The sequence below is a fragment of the Oncorhynchus mykiss genome, chromosome 6 (assembly GCF_057628025.1).
Source record: "Oncorhynchus mykiss isolate SJ-2025 chromosome 6, ASM5762802v1, whole genome shotgun sequence".
NCBI classification, from domain to species: Eukaryota; Metazoa; Chordata; class Actinopteri; order Salmoniformes; family Salmonidae; genus Oncorhynchus; species Oncorhynchus mykiss.
Window position 1 is genome coordinate 41,214,254 of NC_143027.1, and position 21,933 is coordinate 41,236,186.

Sequence of the window (21,933 nt, forward strand, 5' to 3'; positions counted from 1 at the left end):
GATGGCGCTCTCTCTCTCGCTCTCTTTCTCTGACTGGTGATGGCTCTCTCTCTCTCTCTCTAACTGGTGATGGCTCTCTCTCTCTCTAACTGGTGATGGCTCGCTCTCTCTAACTGGTGATGGCTCTCTCTCTCTCTAACTGGTGATGGCTCTCTCTCTCTCTCTAACTGGTGATGGCTCTCTCTCTCTAACTGGTGATGGCGCTCTCTCTCTAACTGGTGATGGCGCTCTCTCTCCGTCTCTCTCTCTAACTTGTGATGGCTCTCTCTCTCTCTCTCTCCGTCTCTCTCGCTAACTGGTGATGTCTCTCTCTCTCTCTCTGTCTCTCTCTCTAACTGGTGATGGCTCTCGCTCCGTCTCTCTCTCTCTCTCTAACTGGTGATGGCGCTCTCTCTCTCGCTCTCTCTCTCTAACTGGTGATGGCTCTCTCTCTAACTGGTGATGGCTCTCTCTCTCTCTCCGTCTCTCTCTCTAACTGGTGATGGCTCTCTCTTTCTCCGTCTCTCTCTCTAACCGGTGATGCCTCTCTCTATCTCTCTCTCTCTAACTAGTGATGTCTCTCTCTCTCTCTCTCTCTCTCTCTCTCGCTCTCTAACTGGTGATGGCTCTCTATCTCAATTCAATTCAATTCAAGGGCTTTATTGGCATGGGAAACATGTGTTAACATTGCCAAAGCAAGTGAGGTAGATAATATATAAAGTGAAATAAACAATAAAAATTAACAGTAAACATTACACATACAGAAGTTTCAAAACAATAAAGACATTACAAATGTCATATTATTTATATATATATATATATATATATATATATATATATATATACAGTGTTTTAACAATGTACAAATGGTAAAGGACACAAGATAAAATAAATAAACATAAATATGGGTTGTATTTACAATGGTGTGTGTTCTTCACTGGTTGCCCTTTTCTCATGGCAACAGGTCACAAATCTTGCTGCTGTGATGGCACACTGTGGAATTTCACCCAGTAGATATGGGAGTTTTTAAAAATTGGATTTGTTTTCGAATTCTTTGTGGATCTGTGTAATCTGAGGGAAATATGTCTCTCTAATATGGTCATACATTGGGCAGGAGGTTAGGAAGTGCAGCTCAGTTTCCACCTCATTTTGTGGGCAGTGAGCACATAGCCTGTCTTCTCTTGAGAGCCATGTCTGCCTACGGCGGCCTTTCTCAATAGCAAGGCTATGCTCACTGAGTCTGTACATAGTCAAAGCTTTCCTTAATTTTGGGTCAGTCACAGTGGTCAGGTATTCTGCCGCTATGTACTCTCTGTGTAGGGCCAAATAGCATTCTAGTTTGCTCTGTTTTTTTGTTAATTCTTTCCAATGTGTCAAGTAATTATCTTTTTGTTTTCTCGTGATTTGGTTGGGTCTAATTGTGCTGCTGTCCTGGGACTCTGTGGGGTGTGTTTGTGTTTGTGAACAGAGCCCCAGGACCAGCTTGCTTAGGGGACTCTTCTCCAGGTTCATCTCTCTGTAGGTGATGGCTTTGTTGTGGAAGGTTTGGGTATCGCTTCCTTTTAGGTGGTTATAGAATTTAACGGCTCTTTTCTGGATTTTGATAATTAGTTGGATCGGCCTAATTATTGCAGAATTCTGCGTGCAGAGTCTCAATTTGGTGTTTGTCCCATTTTGTGAAGTCTTGGTTGGTGAGCGGACCCCAGACCTCACAACCATAAAGGGCAATGGGCTCTATGACTGATTCAAGTATTTTTAGCCAAATCCTAATTGGTATGTTGAAATTTATGTTCCTTTTGATGGCATAGAATGCCCTTCTTGCCTTGTCTCTCAGATCGTTCACAGCTTTGTGGAAGTTACCTGTGGCGCTGATGTTTAGGCCAAGGTATGTATAGTTTTTTGTGTGCTCTAGGGCAACAGTGTCTAGATGGAATTTGTATTTGTGGTCCTGGTGACTGGACCTTTTTTGGAACACCATTATTTTGGTCTTACTGAGATTTACTGTCAGGGCCCAGGTCTGACAGAATCTGTGCATAAGATCTAGGTCCTGCTGTAGGCCCTCCTTGGTCTCTCTCTCTAACTGGTGATGGCTCTCTCTCTTTCCATCTCTCTCTCTATCTCTCGCTCTCTAACTGGTGATGGCTCTCTATCTCTCTCTCTCTAACTGGTGATGACTCTCTCTCTCCATCTCTCTCTCTCTAACTGGTGATGGCTCTCTCTCTCTCTCTCTCTCTCTCTCTCTCTCTAACTGGTGATGGCTCTCTCTCTCTCCGTCTCTCTCTCTAACTGGTGACGGCACTCTCTCTCTCTGTCTCTCTCTCTAACTGGTGATGTCTCTATCTCTCTCTCTCTAACTGGTGATGGCTCTTTCTCTCTCCGTCTCTCTCTCTAACTGGTGATGTCTCTCTCTCCCTCTAACTGGTGATGGCTCTCTCTCTCTCTCTCTCTCTCTCTCTCTCTCTCTCTCTCTCTCTCTCTCTCTCTCTCTCTCTCTCTAACTGGTGATGGCTCTCTATCTCTCTCTCTCTCTAACTGGTGATGGCTCTCTCTCTCTCTCTCTCTCTCTCTAACTGGTGATGGCGCTCTCTCTCTATCTCTCTTTCTATCTCTCGCTCTAACTGGTGATGGCTCTCTATCTCTCTATCTTTAACTGGGGATGGCTCTCTCTCTCCATCTCTCTCTCTCTAACTGGTGATGGCTCTCTCTCTCTCTCTCTCTCTCTCTCTCTCTCTCTAACTGATGACGGCACTTTCTCTCTCCGTCTCTCTCTCTAACTGGTGATGGCTCTCTCTCTCTCTAACTGGTGATGGCTTTCTCTCTCTCTCTAACTGGTGATGGCTCTCTCTCTCTGTCTCTCTAACTGGTGATGTGTCTATCTCTCTCTCTCTAACTGGTGATGGCTCGCTCTCTCTCCGTCTCTCTCTCTAACTGGTGATGTCTCTATCTCTCTCCCTCTAACTGGTGATGGCTCTCTCTCTCTCCCTCTAACTGGTGATGGCTCTCTCTCTCTCCCTCTAACTGGTGATGGCTCTCTCTCTCTCCCTCTAACTGGTGATGGCTCTCTCTCTCTCCCTCTAACTGGTGATGGCTCTCTCTCTCTCTCTAACCGGTTGATCTCTCTCTCTCTCTCTCTCTCTCTCTCTCTCTCTCTCTTGCTGAGATGTCTCCATCTCTCCTGTATCCCTCCCTTTAGAAAAGAGCAGTGCCTCTAAACTACGTTTCCTCACAAGAAATGTTGACCTCTCTCATCCCTCTCTCCATCTCTCGCCCCATCCCTCTATCCCTAGGACTAGTCATTCACAGCAGTGTGAGGTCAGTGGTGATAGCAGTAGAGACATCAGCATGGTAAAACACGGGCTCTGGGCTGCTTAGTTAGGGCCAGGGCCACTTATATAGTCCCGCTGCCATGGTGACTCAATTCAGTTTGATATGACATGTCCTTCAGGATCAGCTGAGCACGGGCTCTCGGAGTGCGCTCCAGATATTGTATTATACTGTATTAGCTCTGGATAAAATATAGCCGGTCTGTTGAGAGCCATGTCCTCATCTGGATGAGTTTATTACGGTCTTTTCATTGTGTAGTTTGCAGGCCTTCTGGTCTACCCTCGAGAGATGAGGGTTGGGGAGAGAGCAAGATGAATTTCTCTTTTATGAAGATTCTTATTTGGTCAGGCTCAAAAAATGTGTTTGCAGGAAGATCTTGATTAGTTTGTATTGATCCACATGGGGCACAGGGAGCTCATCCCTGATTGGTTGGCATCGCTCGTCATGTTTTTTTGTCTGCGTCGAATGAAGTCCAGTTTGTTTCTAGGGAGAGAATAGTGCAAGTCACCGATTCTGCCCCCGGTTAGCTATTAGCATTATCTCCTATTAGATTGTTGTCATCCATAGCTGTGCTGCTGCTAGCAGACATGGTGCATGGTTACAGTTTGAATGAGAGGAAGTGATTGTGTTCACTTCACTGGTTTCCTCTCCCTCCCTGCAAAGAGAGAGGTGTCAGAGGGCCGCGATCCCAAATGGCACCCTATACCCTATATAGAGCACTGCTTTTGACCGTTGCCCATAAGGCTCTGGTCAAAAGTAGTGGACTATAAAGGAAATGGGGTGCCATTTGGGATGCAAGCCCCGTCTCTTTTTACACAAATACACACTTGTGTGATAACCTTGACACACGGAGGGAGGGGAGCGCAGGACTTAGCCACGGCTTTTCCTTGGCAGGTCCCGTGTGGATTTGTTTGGAAGTGTCAGAATGTGGGGGAATGTTAGAGAGAGTGTGTGTGTGTGTGTGTGTGTGTGTGTGTGTGTGTGTGCGCGTGCTTGTGTGTCCATAGCCTCACAATGTGGACCAGTCCTAGAACCCATAATGTGTAAAATTCATAGGACTGTTAACAGGGACCATATGGTGCCCATGGTGACGGGGGATGTGAAGGATCGACCGTTATACTTTGATATTAACACACTTCCTCACTGGATGGGTTTTATAGTCTGGGAACTGGTGATAGCTCTGCTTTGCTAGGATCTGGGTTTAGCTGGGGGGAGATGACTTCAACCACGTGAAGGTTCTCACTTGTTTTTCCACTCAGTCGATTCAAAGTGTGATCCAAATGTATAATTGTAGTTTCGACAATGTAAAAATTGTATTGTGCATGTGTCGGTCTCTGTCTCCCTTTGTGTCTGTCTCCCTTTGTGTCTGTCTCCCTTTGTGTCTGTCTCCCTTTGTGTCTGTCTCCCTTTGTGTCTGTCTCCCTTTGTGTCTGTCTCCCTTTGTGTCTGTCTCCCTTTGTGTCTGTCTCCCTTTGTGTCTGTCTCCCTTTGTGTCTGTCTCCCTTTATGTCTTGTGTGGAGTGTGTATGCATGTGTACTATAAAATAGATGTGTGTGGAGTTACTGTCCCTGATTCCACTTGTGCTATTTGCTGTTAACACAGTTTAGAATGGGGCATTGAGATTAAACACCCCTAGTGTCTGGGGAATGGCGCGTTCTGCCTGCTTCCACTCATTACCCCGTTGCCCTTAGGGCCAAACCTCCACGGCCTGACAGGGAGAGAAAGAATGCTATTGATCCAAACTCGCCCAAAATAATCAAATCATTTCATTTTGTCATCTTTAAACTGTCTGCCTGCCAGGCTTTGAAGTAAGGGAGCTGAAAGACTGGAAAAGTGTCTTCCTTTTATCTTCAGAGAAACAGATACATTTTAGCCACAAGTAGCCCATATGTCAGACAGAGCATGTTCCTCAGAACAGCAGGCTCTTCACATGGCTAGTCCTAACTGGAATGGCATTTCTGCCCCAGTACTATTTATGTCTTAGTAATCTACTAAAATTGAACACGCTGGATTTTTCTTGAAGGACAATGCCTAAGCTAGTTAAATACTAGAAAATACTTAACTTCCCAGTAGTGATGTGCGGGTCAGCTGTTTGTTCACCCGCACCCACCTGCAATTGATAATAACCCATCCACAACCACCTGACTATGCGATGAAGTGAAAATCTGAGGACCGCTCCCGATCCTAACCCACTAATAGTCCAATAGAAAATGTGCTGTACAGTTTATTGCTTATTTATTTGACCCTTTTTCTCCCCAATTTTGTGGTATCCAATTGGTAGGTACAGTCTTGTCTCATCGCTGCAACTGCTGTACTGACTTGGGAGAGGCGAAGGTCGAGAGCCGTGCGTTCTCCGAAACACGACCCAACCGAGCCGCACTGCTTCTTGACACAATGCCCACCTAAACCGGAAGCCAGCCGCACCAATGTGTCAAAGGAAACACCGTACACTTGGCAACTGTGTCAGCGTGCACTGCGCCCGACATGCCACAGGATTCGCTAGTGCAAAGGACATCCCTGCCGGCCAAACCCTCCCCTAACACGGATGACACTGGGTTAATTGTGCGCCGCCCCATGGGTCTCCCCGGTCGAACCCAGAATATCAGGTGCCACAGCTAGCAAAGCAATGCAGTGCCTTAGACCACTGCGCGACCCCGGCGAACAACATTTTTTGACAGGCCTTTTTAGATAGGTTTATGTTCCTGCTGATAATTTCCGAAATGTTGAAGGCGATTTGTTAGTCAAATGGTCTCTAATTAGATACAGTGCCTTCAGAAAGTTGTCATACCCCTTGACTTATTCCACATTTTGTTGGGTTACAGCCTGAATTTAAGAGGAATTATATAGATTTAAATATCTAATTTACGTAAGTATTCACACACCTGAGTCACATGTTAGATCACATTTACCAGCTATTACAACCGTGAGTCTTCCTGGGTCTATAAGAATTTTGCACACCTGGATTATTCTCCGAGAAATGACTTAAGCTCTGTCAAGTTGGTTGTTGATCACAGCTAGACAGCCATTTTCAAGTTTTGCCATAGATTTTCAAGCTGGTTTAAGTCAAAACTGTAAATAGGCCACTTGGGAACAAGTTGTCTTAGTAAGCAATTTGTGTATATTTGGCCTTGTGTTTTAAGGTATTGTGCTAATGAAAGGTGCATTTGTCTCCCAGTGTGTTTTGAAAAGCAGACTGAACCAGGTTTTCCTCTAGGACTTTTCCTGTGCTTAGCTCTATTCTGTTTCGTTTTACCCTAAAAACAAAACTCCCTAGTCCTTGCAGATTACAAGCATACCCATAACATGATGCAGCCACTGCCATGCCTGCCAAAATATGTGTTGTGTTGGATTTGCCCCAAGGACATAAAGTGAATTTCTTTGCCACATTTTTGTACATTTTACATTAGTGCCTTATTGCAAACAGGATGCATGTTTTGGTATAGTTGTATTCTGTACAGGTTTTCTTCTTTTCACTCTGTCATGTGTGTTAGTATTGTGGGGTAGCTACAATCTTGTTGATCCACCCTCAGTTTTCTCCTATCACAGCCTATTACACTCTGTAACTGTTTTAAAAACACCATTAGCCTCGTGGTGAAATCCCTGAGCAGTTTTCTTTCTCTCCGGCAACTGAGTTAGGAAGGACGCCTGTATCTTTGTAGTGACTGGGTGTATTGATGCACCATACAAAGTGTAATTAATAACTTCACCATGCTCAAAGGGATATTCAATGTCTGCTATTTTTATTTTGACCAATCTACCAATAACTACCTTTCTTTGCGAGGCATTGGAAATCCTCCCTGGTCTTTGTGGTTGAATCAGTGTTTGAAATTAATTGCCCGGCTGAGGGACCTTGCAGATAATGTGTGGGGTACAGAGATAAGGTAGTCATTCAAAAATTATGTTAAACACTATTATTGCACATTGAGTCCATGCATCTTATTTATGTGACTTGCTAAGCAAATATTTAGGCTTGCCATAGCAAAGGGATTGAATACTTATTGACTCAAGACATTTCAGCTTTAAAGTTTTTATTAATTAGCAAACATTTCTACAAACATAATTCCACTTTGACATTATGAGGTATTGTGTGTCGGCCGGTGACACAATCTCAACTGAATAACTTTTAAATGTGGAAAAGGTCAACTGATGTGAAATGTACTTATCTTATGTTTTTAAAGACGTTTAGAGACCGCAGAGAAATTGCAATAACAAAACAAAAAAAACTGGGAAGATTTGTTTTGTACATTTATCAAAATTACCAGTTTTTTGGAAATTAAAATCTGTTAAAATGACCCAAAATGTATTTCATTAAGATTTCAGTTCAGCTTGGATGCATGTTTTATGTGATTGAAATACTATCAGCTTGTATGATGCTAATCAAGATATCACCTTTGCAGATGGTCCCTACCTGTACATTCATTCTCTCAAGATGCTGAAAGAAAGAAACTATATTTCTCCACTCCTGTTCCTGAATCAAAATGTAAATTCTGGTGTATAGTTTTACTCTAAGAAATGCTTCATTCTACAGGAGTTAATATTATATTAGTCTATGTGAGAGGTTATAGACCTATAGTCAGTGTCCAGATTTCATTTAGCTTCCTGTTCCATTTAACCCATATGAACAGTACAGTTCCCTTGACGTGCCATTTTGAAGTCCCCATCTTGTGACTGTCAAATTTGTATAGCGCCTCTCTATTTAATTCAACTCTGACATTGTCCTTTTTGCCTCATTGGATCTACGTGAACTTTTCTGCCCAAGTTCCCAAAAGTATTTGGCGTGTATTTGATACTACATTTTTTTTATTGAACCGTTTATTTAACTAGGCAAGTCAGTTAAGAACAAATTCTTGTTTACAATGGCAGCCTACCCCGGCCAAACCCGGACGACGCTGGGCCAATTGTGTGCCGCCCCGTGGGACTCCCAATCACGGCCGGATGTGATACAGCCCGGATTCGAACCAGGTACTATAGTGACGCCTCTTGCACTGAGATGCAGGGCCTTCGACCGCCGTGCCACTCGGGAGCCCTAAAGCCAGATAGAATTGAAAGGAAAACCTAAATGTAGCCTATAGATATGAATCGCAAATGTTTTATGCGTTGTTATTTCTTTATTCAACCCGCCTGCCACCCACCCGCCCTTCGTCCACACTATGTCATGACCCTAAACCCGCCCGCCTGCCCCGCAGATATAACCGTGGGGACTGCGGGTTATGAGTCATCACTTCGCATAACTACTTCCCAGCCCCTTGTGTATTTTGCAGTTGAGTAACACACACTGTTTCATGGACTTTTTTTGTTGTTGTTGCGAACGTTGCAGTGTCTTTCTCCTTTAGCAATAACATTCACGACTGCTTTGACTAGCCAGCGAATCAAACAGGCGCCTGTGATTTCCCAGCCAACCAACACACCCAAGACTGTTGATGTACCATCTAAGGGATTCCATCCATGTGTTCCTAATAGGAATGTTTTTATTAGAATTTTATTTTTTTTACACAGCTTTACTGTACCTCTCCTCTCCTTAGTTAGAGGGGGAAAACAAATATCTCTGGTGCTGAAACAGAACGACGGCAAACTCACTGAATCAGCGTGAACCAGGACCGGAGAAATAATGACATTGCTCTCGAGTAACACTGGTCGCAAGCATAATGAGTTATGTTAATGGCCAAGAGAGGGAGAGGGGGACAGAGCGATGCATGGTGTTCTCCCATTGAGGGACCACATGGACCTTGTTAAAACCACAGGCATCATAATCAATATGGATGCTCGGCTGATGCATACCTCTGTTATGACTAGAGACAGATATTCAGAGCAATTTGCAGACACAAACACTACAGTAATTGTTGAGGGACTAGACTCTGGGCTCGGAGAAAAGGATGAGTTATGTGTAAAGTTTCAAGAAGTTTTTTCAGAAAAGAGATTTTGAGGTCTAACAAGCCTATTGGCCAGTTCTTGTTATTACATACAGAGTTTCAAGTTCAGATGGAAGGAAGTAAGAATCATGACATGGCCTGTGTTTGTGAACTGAAATGAAAATACTTTACTAGAATGACCACTTCCTACTTGACCTAATCCTATAATATATACTACTATATTAATGTCCTGAAAATTGTATGTTTATTTTTCTAAGGTCTAAAATATCAGAGCTAAGTCGGTAAGATATCATTACATTAACTTGTCATTCCTTCCGTCTCTCCCCTTGCCTTGGTTCTTTCTTTTCCTCTTTGGTTAGGCTTGAAGGTCAAAGTTCACCAAGTGAGTCATTTTCCGTGTGTGGTCAGTGGTGTAATCTTAAATCTCATGCCGCCGTGTGAAGGGGTATTGATCGGCGGTCTTAACTGAACCCCCTCCTCATCATCTCTTCATCTCACTTTTAAAGGGCAGGAGCGAGAGAAAGTGGCGGAGAAAGCAAGAGTGAGATAGAGGGTAGAAGTGTGAAAGACGGAGACAGTCCACTAACGATGTGAAAGGAATCTCAGCTGTGCCCTTCAATGAGAATGTATGGAGGCAGACACACACACTGGTGTATACTCTTTTAGCTCTCTGTCTCTCTCTCTTTCACTCTCTCTCTCTCTGTGTCTCTCTGTCTCTTTCACTCTCTCTCTGTCTCTCTCTCTCTAGCTCTCTCACTTTCATTTTAGCTCTCTCTTTCACTCTCTCTCTCTCTCTCTCTCTCTCTCTCTGTCTCTGTCTCTCTCTAGCTCTCTCACTTTCATTCTCTCTCTCTCTCTCTGTCTCTCTCTGTCTATCTGTCTGTCTGTCTCTCTCTCTCTGTCTCTCTCTCTCTCTGTTTCTCTGTCTCTCTCTCTCTGTTTCTCTCTGTCTCTGTCTCTCACTCTCTAGCTCTCTCACTTTCATTCTCGCTCTCTCTTTCACTCTCTCAATCTATCTCTGTCTGTCTCTCTCGCTCTCTCTCTCTCTCTCTCTCTTTCTATTCTAGTCAAGACCAAGCAAGGTTGTGTAAGTTTTGGATTCTGCTCAGTTTATTTGATTCCGTTTGATAAAATCCTCCTCATCCCCCTTTTTTTTCTCCTCTTCTCCTCCTCCTGTACTCCTCTCCTCCTCCCATCCTGCAGCATTTACCCTCCAGTCAGAGGAGGTTAACAGAACCACATGAGATGTGTACCGAGAGGTGTAGTGCTTTACTTAACCAAGACTGATTCCTAATTTGCCAGATCTCAGAATACGTTGTCCCTTTAAAGGGACAGGGTCAGGGTGTCCTTGTGTTGATTTCAGGGGCAGTTAAAGGGGCCGTTTTCTGGGCTACTGTAACCCCAACACAATAGCCCTGTTGTCACTTTCCTTATGGAATTCCTCATGTCTCGGACTCCAGTAAGCCGCTCTGGAATCTGTTCCTGCTTGCTTCCGGAGATTTGTGCAGTACTGTACTATATCTCTTCCCGTCTCAGGAAAAAAGCAAGATCAGCCTGTTGAGATCAAGTGAAGCCTACATCAGTCAACAGGTCTTTTAGGATTGCCTTATTCTGACCCATACTAGTCTATGTGGAAAACCAATGTACACTGGCTCTACAGGGCTGGATCAGGAAGGAGTTTCAAGAGCTCGTGACATGTTTAGAATACCAATGTGCCTACTGTCCCTTTTGATGAAAGGCCTTCTTTTTTTTCTCTCTCTCTCCAATGCACATCTTCATGTTTCTCCTGGTTAGATAGATGTTTCATTAGATACATCTGTTATTTAGGGCCAAAAGTACAGTACATCTTTGAACATCTTCCAATGTGAACAGTCTATGATGATTGAAGGATGATTTGATGGCCGGTCACAACCAGTGTATGTAGACTGTCACCGTTGTCTTGTTGTTGCCAGATCTTATAATCTACACTGAACAAAAAAATCTAAACACAACATGTAAAGTGTTGGTCCCATGTTTCATGAGCTGAAAGAAAAGATCCCAGAAATTGTTCTGTACGCACAAAAAAAAAAAACGTATTTCTCTGAAATGTTGTGGGGTAATGGTATAGGCAGGCGTAAGCTAAGGACATCGAACCTAATTGCAGGTTATCGATGGCAATTTGAATGCACGGGGAAACCGTGACGAGATCCTGAGGCCCATGTTTGTTTTTTTTGTTTTTAGTATCCGTGACCAGCAGATGCATATCTGTATTCCCAGTCACGTGAAATCCATAGATTAAGGCCTAATTCATTTATTTCAATTGACTGATTCCCTGATATGGTCTGTAACTCAGTAAAATCTTTGATATTGTTGCGTGTTGCGTTTACATTGTTCAGTATTAATCCCTTGGGCTCCAGTAATAGCATGGGGACAGTACATACAATCCCGATAGTCTTATTACACCCGAGTACAACATATGACAAACGATAGAGCCGTTACTTAATGACAGGACCAGAAGTTATTTTACACCAGTAGTTTGATGTGATATAAGTGATATTACTTATGATTAGGGGAAATTCCCCTGCATGTTTTACAGCGCTTTTCCAGTGTGCTCGTTGAGGTTGAAGGGAGCGTTTCCTGTATTGTAAACACGAAAGCTATTATTCTATTATAATGTTCTGTTTTAAGTTAGTTGACCATTTAGGTGAGTTGACCATTTATTTACCAATTCACTATCTTCTCTAGGAGTGTGCGTGCGTGTGGTGTTTGACTCCTAAATATATCAAACTAAAAGAGGATTTTTTTTTTTTTAGTAGTGTTCAGTGATGTTAAAGCCATCTATTTCTCTGGGACCGTCTCTGCCCTCTGGGGTCAGGAAATTCCTCCTTCCCTGTGTAGATAAAAAAAAAAAAAAAATCCAGGCATGCTGGGAGAAATTGGGGTTGCCCTGAACACATTCCCCATGTTCTGTTTGTCACACATGATGGAGTGGAGGGTTTACTAACATAGCTGATCCAACCCCGTGCTGACCCACAGAGCTTTACCTCTGTCTCTGGCACTGAGGCTGCCGCTTGCTCTGATGCTGTATAGGTGTCTGCGTGCGTGCGTGCGTGCGTGTGTGTGTGAGAGAGAGAGATTCAATGAGTCATTGCTCAGGGATGTAATCTGGTAACGAGAACCAGACCCGGACTGGTTTCTCTTTAGGTACCAGATGCTAAAGAATTGCAGTCCCTTCAGAAAATATTCATACCCCTTGACTTATTCCACTTTTGTGGTGTTAGTCTGTATTTTAAAAAGAATGTCTCACCTATCTACACACAATACCCAATCATAACAAAGTAGAAACATGTTTTTAGAAATGTGTTGAAAATGAAATACAGAAATATCTAATTTACGTAAAGAATTCACACCCGAGTCGATACAAAAAATCAAGCTCTGTCAAGTTGGTTGTTAATCATTGCTTGACAACCATTTTAACTTCTTGCCATAGATTTTCTTGTTAAGCAAATGTTTACTCCTGAACTTATTTAGGCTTGTCAACAAAGGGGTTGAATGCTTATTGACTCAAGAGATTCCAGCTTTTAATTTCTTATTCATTTGTAAACATTTCTTCAAACATAATTCCACTTTTACATGATGGGGTATTGTGTGTAAGCCAGTGACGCATCTCAATTGAATCAATTTTAATCTCAGGCTGTAACACAACAAAATGTGTAAAAAGTCAAGGGGTGTGAATACTTTCTGAAGGCTCTGTACGATGACCATCTGCTTGCGACATACCCACTCGTTTTCATAGCATGTTATGCCCCCTTTATGTGCCATTCACAACCATGTCTGTTCTGTTCACACTCGTTGCCTTCCGCCCTCTTCTCCTCTCCTTTTTACTCCCTCCTTCCTCCTCCCCTCTCCTCTTATCAGAGCCAGAGAAGTATCTGCTGTCCGTCCAGTCACTCGTTTAGGAACTTTACAACTGCAGATTTTCCTGCAGGCACTTTTAGGGCCACTATAAATCCAGCCTGTTTAAACCCAGCCTGTTTATTAAACTTGCTTTTACTGAGATATCCGAGGCACAGCATTCCTCAGCTGCTTAAACTGCCCTTTGAAACATTGTCCCCCAAATGTATTTAGTGGGTGAGTGATGCACTCTGTGGATGGGAGTGGAAAGAGGCTTTGGCGTTGGCTGTGTTTGTCTCTTTTGATGTTTACGGAGAGAGCGATATGAACAGTACAAATGGAAGGATGTTTTTGAGTTGTAGTCCATCTCTGATTGAGTGCACATTTGGTTAAATGAAACTCCATTTCACCTTCATCTAAATACTCTTCCTCCTTCTGGATATCTGACCTGTTTTACTGCACTGAGGTGAGTTTGTATTTTTAAAACTATCTGGGAACATGAGTTCCATGTTCTCTCTGTTTAAATGTAGTCCCAGAGAACATATGCCAGGTATTAATGTACTCCTTTCCTTATCCACCACAGTTGTTTCTCGTATTCTCCCGTAGACTCAGGATCACTCCATGTGGCCAGGTCCGGGTCTGCTTTAGCCCACTCATGACGACAACAACAACAACATTAGGGGGAAAAGACTGGCAACCAGGCTGCTCCTCGTCCTTGTCCCCTGATATGCATCTTTTGCTTGTGTATCTGATTATCGATTTACGAGCCCCTTCTTCCCATGGACGCCACGGTGCCACCGTGCGCACACGCCAGCGTTTTGTCATCTTTACGAGGTGTTTTAGTGACGTGGTTACTCACGAAAGGCCCCGGTGCAGGCGGTAAATGTATATTTTACATGGTGATGGAATACATTTGCATGTGAGAGTGGCTCTTAAAACCCCTGGCAGTAAAAGGGAGAGCAGCAAGGCAGCACTCTCAGAAAGGTCACCTTTACCACCGGCCAGTCACTGCTAGCCGGAACGATGGCTGAGGTGCAACGCCAAGGAACAGTTGTCGATACACAGATAGATGGGACATGGTGTCTGAGGAACACTCGTTCAGGAAAAGAGATTAGACTTCATTTCACAGATCCTAGTCTTTACTTGAAATGGAAGTGATTTACCCGATGTTTTCACTCAACGTTTTCACTTGTTACTGATTAAGAGTTGCATCTGTTTTGTCCAAATGAACGAGGGGGGTTTTAATAGGGTATTGGAAAGGACTGTCTTTGTCCTGCCTCTGTGTGTCTATGTGTGTCTCGTTCCCTCTCTCTCTCTCTCTCTCTCTCTCTCTCTCTCTCTCTCTCTCTCTCTCTCTCTCTCTCTCTCTCTCTCTCTCTCTCTCTCCCTCTCTCTCTGTCTCTCTCTCGTTCTCGTTCTCTGTCTCTCTGACAACAGCACTTTGTCATGTCAGACAACATTAGGATCCCCTCAGATCCACAGGAACTGCATCTTTGAAGTTAAACTGGGGGAAAATATCCTAAGTATAGGCCCTGGCTCCAGATATGTGTGGCTGCCATCTCAGATCTGTGTGTAAGATGAAAAGCACCAGCCTGTTGCAATATGCTCTATCATACTATGGCTCTACAGTTTCATATGGATCTCTTTCAGAATAGTACATCAGGGTTTGGTGAAAACACCCCCAGACACAAAGCGCTGAGTAGTGACCTTCATGTCTTTACATAGACTCTGGCTCACAACACAAAGTGTGTGTGTGTGTGTGTGTGTGTGTGTTTGTGTGTGTGTGTATGTGATGGTTGTAAATACCAAGCAGGTGTGGTGATGTCATCATGTCTTGGAAAGGGCACGGCTTTGTTTTATAAGGGACAGTGGAGAGCTCAGGATGGTACAGGGGATTGGATTTATTTATTTTGAAAAAAGACAGGCATAAATCCTCTAAGATTGTAATGATGCAGTAATTCATATGTCATGCATCACTTTGCTTTATCCTTCTCCCTTTGTGTTTGAACTTGTAATTGTATTGGTTTTTAGTGCATCAGATCAGGTATATAATAAGCCTTTATATGGCATTTGTAAAAAAAAACAAAAAGTTTTAGACTCAAACTTCTCACAAACAGAATAAATCTAAATAAATATCCCGAGTTAACTTATTTCCTTTCAATTTTTTCCAATGTGTATTAATTGGTTCTGCCTAACAGGGAAAAACAGTCAAAAAGACAGAACAGGCGTAAAAGAACAAGACCAAAACAAACCAATCATCTGAACAGAACAACACAGGTCATTGAAATACTTTCACACACACACATCAAACAGTGGTAGTGTTACGGCTTAAATAGTTTTATTGTTGCAGCAACTAGCAATTAGCGGATGATTCAGCGCTTTGATTGGGAGCCATTTTGTGTCAAGCCTGTTTACGCTGCACACAGCGCTGCACTAAATTAGCATTAATGAAGGTAATGGCCTCCCATCACATTGACAGGCCCATTTTTTAGATCCCTCGTAATTGTAATTAAGGCCTGATTAACGAGTTTGTTGGGGGAATCGTTCTATTCTCCTCAGTACAATATAGCGCACATAATATGTTATCAAAGCAATCAAAGGCTTGTCATTTAGTTCTCTAATGAGCCTCTACAACAGGCGTTCCCAACCTAGGGGTCACCTGGGGAGGGCATGGGACCTTCCTTTATTTAAGGGGTCATTTAAAAAAAAAAAAAAACGAATTCATGATTGTATATGCCGATCTATAACGACGTATAAATCCACAATGCTTTAGGCTAGAAACAAAGGGGTAGAGTGCCCAACAAAGACGTATCTCTGATACATGGATATCTTTGGCTTTTGTTTCCATGTCATTCAAAAGCTGAGCTACGACCTTCTAAATTTGAGGAGTCAAGGAAATCGGACTTTGCTTGAGAAGTAATCTTATACAATGCTTATTCTATTTTCGGCTGCTGTTCAGCCAGCGTAGTTGTTTGCAATTTCGACCTGGTAAAGCCGGTGTTGTGCCGAAAAGCTCCCCCCTGCCAGGATCCTCCCCCGCCATCCCCTTCCCGTGAACGCGCACGCACTCAATTCTTCTTTGCTGCAACTTGCTTGCTAGTTGAGATTTCTGATCACGTTAGGCTGAGTTTCATTTTATGTTTTTATGTCAGTTTGATCGCGGGGGGAGGCACTAGTCATGTCTGCAGTTTTCAGTTTGGCTATTTTTGTATTAGTCTATAAATAAATCTCTTTGCCAAAATTTGCCATCTCTCCCATGTCTTATTCGACTAGTAGTTGTTCTGAAATGTTTATTGCTTGCCTACATTTTACTCCCTCTTTGTTTAATATAACACACATGCATGAATTATTCATGTAGGTTGCCTATCCTGACAGTTTGTTCTATAGAAAGCATTTGGCTTGTATCTATCCCCATTTCCAAAGACAGCCTCTTTTGCTCCTCCTAACATAGGCTATTTAGATATTTCTGTCCTATAACATCGTATCAACGGTAGGCCTAGGCTATATCTTTCTCATTGAGAACGTGCTTCACACGTACAATACAATTTACAGGAGCCTAGTATTTTCTATTTGAGGAGAAGTGTGCTGAATGAAGCCCTTTACTCGTTGACACAAATTACAACAATGTTGACTGTCAACACTCCAAACATATTGAGGAAACACTGGATGTTTTTTGCTATCACTCGTTATTGTAGCCTATGCTATTTAATAAACTGTAGAAAAAATCAAAAGGCACTCGCACATCTGAGCAATCTTATTTGCCTTCTGATGAGGGCCGTGAGCTTATTAAATCTCGGTGATACTATCAAGAGCAGTGTGCGGTTTCCTTTTTCCTTCATCTTATTTAATAAACTGTCAAATCAACCCACAATGGGAGTATTATTTTCCCCCAACCGAATTGGGAGTTGACTACAACGCAAAGACCGTCAATAACTTACAGAATGTGTTTTAAGCCATGGAATGCCTTGGTTGGCCAGTGTGTGGCCAAGCCCTCTCTACATACAACTTTATTCACCAGAACACAGCCCTTTTAATAAACAGCTGTGACAATAGCAAAACTATTTCTGACGCAACCCTGGACCTATAGCGCTTACCACCGAGCACTTAGATTGTAACATTGTGTTAGGTTTGTTATAATAGAGCCAAATGTGTGACTCTGTTGGCTTCAATTGATTTATTCACCTTCTGTAAAAGAGAATATGTACAGTACCAGTCAAAAGTTTGGACACACCTATTTGGGCTGCAGTTGGACTGCAAGAGTGAAGGAAAAGCAGCCAACAAGTGCTCAGCATATGTGGGAACTCCTTCAAGACTGTTTGAATAGCATTCCAAGTGAAGCTGGTTGAGAGAATGCCTAGAGTGTGCAAAGCTATTTTCGTTTACTACATGATTCCATGTGTTATTTCAGAGTTTTGATGTCTTCACTATATTCTACAATGTAGAAAATAGTAAAAATAAAGAAAAACGTTTGACTGCTACTGTATATTTAAATTGAGGGTTAAAATAAATTCTATTATAATAATAAAACATATTTGGTAGCGGAATAACATTTGGGGAAATCGGGTCATGGCTTTATTTTCCTTATTTATTGTTATTGTTGTTGTTATTATAATCATAATTTAATAGCCAACCCAAAAATGTGTCGTTTGTCTTGTTAAACTACGTGGAATCATCAACATTTTCCTACACCTCTCGAATGAAACAAAATCTATGTTTTGGTGGTGTAGATAATATTGGTGATGTAGATAATATCTCAATAACCAATATTAAAAAGGGAGGGGGTGGAGTGACATTTTGCTAATGTGAAAAAGTGGGCCCTGGGGGGAAAAAAGGTTGAGAACCCCTGCTCTACAACACATCAGAATCTTCACTTCTTCCTTTGCTATTATTTTTCTAGACCAGTGGGGAGTCAAAACCAGTCTCCAAGTTTCACACTGCTGGTTTTCTTTTTTCTCTGATAGTTAGTTGGTTGAATGTCTCGGGTTGCTTCCATCAATTTTCCAGAAATCCTGGTTGAGGGATTCCGGATTTCGGCTTATTCCCTCCTGATTCCGGGAATTTTCCAACCGGAATTTCTGGAAAACCTGGGAATTCTGGGAAAGTCACTGGAATTTGGCAACCCTATGAATGTCATTGATGAGCCAGTCCAGAGATTCCACACACCTGGTGTCCCATGTATGAATCAGACCCTGATTAGAGGGGAAGGATGAAAACCAGCAGTGCTACGGACCAGGCAAGCACGTTTTGTGTGAGTGCATGTGCGTATTTCTTCTCATGGAAGTGTGTGTTTACACATATTTCCTTTGGACAGTGTCCTGATGCCAGAGTGAGACACCAGCAGGGTGGGTTGTGGTTAACATCCTTCACCCCTGTTGTGTCCTGAGCCCTCCTAGGCCTGCTCACTGTCAGCCAGGCTCAGCCTAGCTGTGACACCCTGCATGAAGGAACCGCTGGGAAGGTGCTTGACTACTTGTTATTCCCTTGTCCTTTAGAGCATGAAGAGGACTAATTAGAAGAAGACGCTTGTCTTCCGTCTCTCCGCCCACTCTCTTTCAGTCTGTCTCTCTCTGGGAACTCTCTCTGTCTCTCTGTTTCTTTCTGTGAACTCTCTTTGCCTCTCTCCTTGTCTCTCTCTCTATCTGGGAACTCTTATTTTCTTTCTCTCTCTCTCCTCGTCCTCTGGTTCTCTCATGAGATCATTTAGACAGACATGCTCTGCTGCTTAACCACCAGACACTAAAGCCTCAGGTGGACTGGGCTGTCAGGCCACAACAGCTTCCTTGGCATCGAGGCTCAACCGTAAGAGAACAGACAAATGTTGTTTGATTAACGCGAATCATGACGTCTAGTCCTCTGCCACCTCAGGCGTCAATAATATCACCAGCCGTCTTACTACAAAAAGTAACATATTGTGCCTTTAATGCGTTTTGTATTCTGCTGTTGTGTTTACAGGTGAACGAGGAGACTGTGGAGAGGCTGGTGGTGCAGTACCCTCACATTGTGTTCAGTACGGTGATGCAGGACTGCAAGAGAACCCTGGAGAGAGCCTATCAGATGGGCTGGAGCCCCAACACATCCAACGCCTCATAGCCACCGCTGTAGCCCCCCCCCCCCCTCTACGCACGCACACACACACACACACACGCATGCGTATACATTGCCGCACACACTGACATAGGCGTGTGCACAGTCAAAGTGAAAACTCACCACATGGCCAATCATGTTTACTTCAAACATACTACTACAAACACTTAGTAATACCTTCACACTCATTTAAACAAACCGGTTGATCCACATTTTCACCTTCTGGAAAGATGTCTGTAGTTTTGGGTTGTTTTTATTTTTGTAGATGTATTTTATTTTATCTATGGACCTTTTTTGGATTCCATTGTAGTTCAGTCATAAGTCATAGACAAATCATACTGTACATCACTGTATACCTCTGTCTTAGGCTTGTGTATCAAAGAACTGTATTGCCCATAGTGCACTTCTTTTGACCAGAGCCCTATGTGGCTGTAGTCAAAACTAGTGCTACAGTGCATGGTGATAGGGTGTCGTTTGAGGGTTGACTTTTGCTGTGCTGGCAGTTTTGTGAGCCTTACATTTCCCCCTGACTCCAGTCTGGATGCAATAGCAGACTTGCGGATATGGAGTAGCGACTGAAAACAAGGAAACATTGTTCTAAACATGTTAAAAACATTATACTCTGGTCTCGTTGACCATTAGGGCTACATGTTTTGATCACTGTGAAGTCAATGTCGTTTCATACTGGACATGTTTCTACCTTTTCTGTTGGATGTTCATACGTGTGTCGTGTTTTTAAGGCCCCGAGGGTTCTCTGACCATGTGACCCGATCAGGAAGAACTTCCGGTCCAAGATATAGGCTAGTTTTTCCCTGGTGAGCTCAAAATGGGCAGGGTAAACTCCCGACCTAATATGAGGTTCCCGATATGGAACTAAGCCCCATCTGATGGACCATAGCTATGGCTCCCTGATAAAATGCTACAGTTGAGAGATTCAATCCAGCTGCACGGGAGAACTGCAGGGAAATATTGTTCCAGCTCACTAAAAATGTATATTTTCATTCCAAATCTTAATATGCTCTTGTTTCATCTAGTAAATGTCATGTCATTCACACAGTTGATGGACATTTGTGTGGCACAGGAGCAGTGTTGGATATTGGTTTGTGCAGTTCAGGTTTCATTGAATGCCATCCCTAATCATGGTTACTGTCACAGTACTCAGTGGGCTCAACATAGAAGTTGCAACCCTGGACCTATAGCAGATGATCCTAACCCTTATCCCAACCTTATAACCATCAGGGAGATGAATCAATATCTGACTCTGGACCAGTGGTCAGGGGCAAAGTCAGCCTATCCAGAACGGCTCAGCATGTTCCCAAGGAGTAGTTTCTCAGCACTGAACACGAGTAAATCAGAGAAACTCTCTACTTTCACTGATGGAAACCTACACTTTTAAAGTCATCCTCGTAAAATGCTATTTGTTTCTCAATGACTTACCTGGCTGAAGAAAGGTTCAATACTTCAGCTCTTCTGACAGAAACATTGTCTTGAAGATGTCTGTAGTTGTTCTTAATGTCAAAAAAAAAGGTAAGAAAAAATGAACGTAGATGAGTCTGAACTTGTAATGTCTTTCTCTGATATTGTTTTTTTATTTTTATCTTTCTCTCAGTTGAAGATGATGTTGTATACTGTACCATTAGTATGGTGTAATAATCAATGGTTTGGGATTGTGCTCGGCTGTATGAGAATTTTAGTGATTTCCACAGTATGTATACTCGACTATAGGATTATACTTAGCCCAATATTGGTTTTGTTTGAGCATATATTTTCAGAATTAGTTGTGTGGCCATGCATCTACAGTATATCTTTGTTAGCAATAGGATCTAAGATACTGGCTCAGAACGTATAATCATGCCCTTTATGGAAATAATAGGTGAGCTCTCTCTCACTCTCTCTCTCCCTCCCTCTCTCGTTCCTCATCTGTTCCTCATCTGTCAATGGTATGTTTATGAAGCAAATAACCAGGGTATTTTTCTATGGTGATAACCAACTGGAACCATTTTCTTTAGATGCCGTCACTCGACTGTATACACTAGTAGTTTTCTGAACTTAGGATAGGAAGTAGCACTGTAATATTTTTTTTACAGAAACGTAGAGCTTAGAGACAATTAAGAACACATCCCTTGTCAGGACTTGTTGACTTCAGATCGAGTCCTCGTTTCCCCCCCCCCCACCAGTTTTTTAGTTTGTTTTGTAATCTCAACATTAACTTTCTTTTTCTCTGCTTGATGTTGGCACTCTTGATCCCTGATTTGTTAAAGCAATCAGTAAACAACTGGATTTACATACAGATGAATAAAACACTACTACTTAAAGCGCTCTCTCTTTCTCTCTCTCTCTTTTTGTCTCTTGTTTCTGTCATATTTTTTGCTCTCTGCTTGATAGAAGACAGAACCAAGTGAAATTTGAAATGAGTCTTTAACTCATGCTACATGAAGTGTTCTCCTCCTCAGCATCAAATCGGACTTTAAAATAAAGCATAACCCAAGTAGATTTTCAAATCCTGGAACTATCCACTCTGTTCATATATACAGTTGCATGCCAAGACCTAGTAGCTGTACCAGATTCATTCCTCAGAGAGTGACACCTTGATACTGTGAATATTCAGCAGTTCGCTCATATCTGAATCAACCAGTCTCTGTCTCATTGCAGGGAAACTTGTGATTTCAAGGTCAGCACTTTGTTAGCATCATAGCAGCCATGCATCTGAGATGAGGCGTCAGCTTGCCTCCCAGCACGCTGGTGACGTTCTCAAAGCTCTAAAAGCTGTCATTCAATATGTCCCCCATCTTTGACGATCAA

General features: G+C 42.7%; 1 protein-coding gene across 1 annotated transcript in view; it reads left to right on the top strand.

Annotated features, from left to right (window-relative positions):
* fbxl17 (F-box and leucine rich repeat protein 17) overlaps nt 1–21,446 on the top strand; it is a 322,953-nt gene extending 301,507 nt beyond the window's left edge. The window contains exon 11 of the mRNA XM_021606509.3: nt 19,000–21,446. Within this exon, the coding sequence (XP_021462184.2) occupies nt 19,000–19,137 (138 nt within the window). The 3' untranslated portion in view covers nt 19,138–21,446. The remainder of the gene's footprint in view (nt 1–18,999) is intronic.
* The last annotated feature ends 487 nt before the right edge of the window (nt 21,447–21,933 follow it).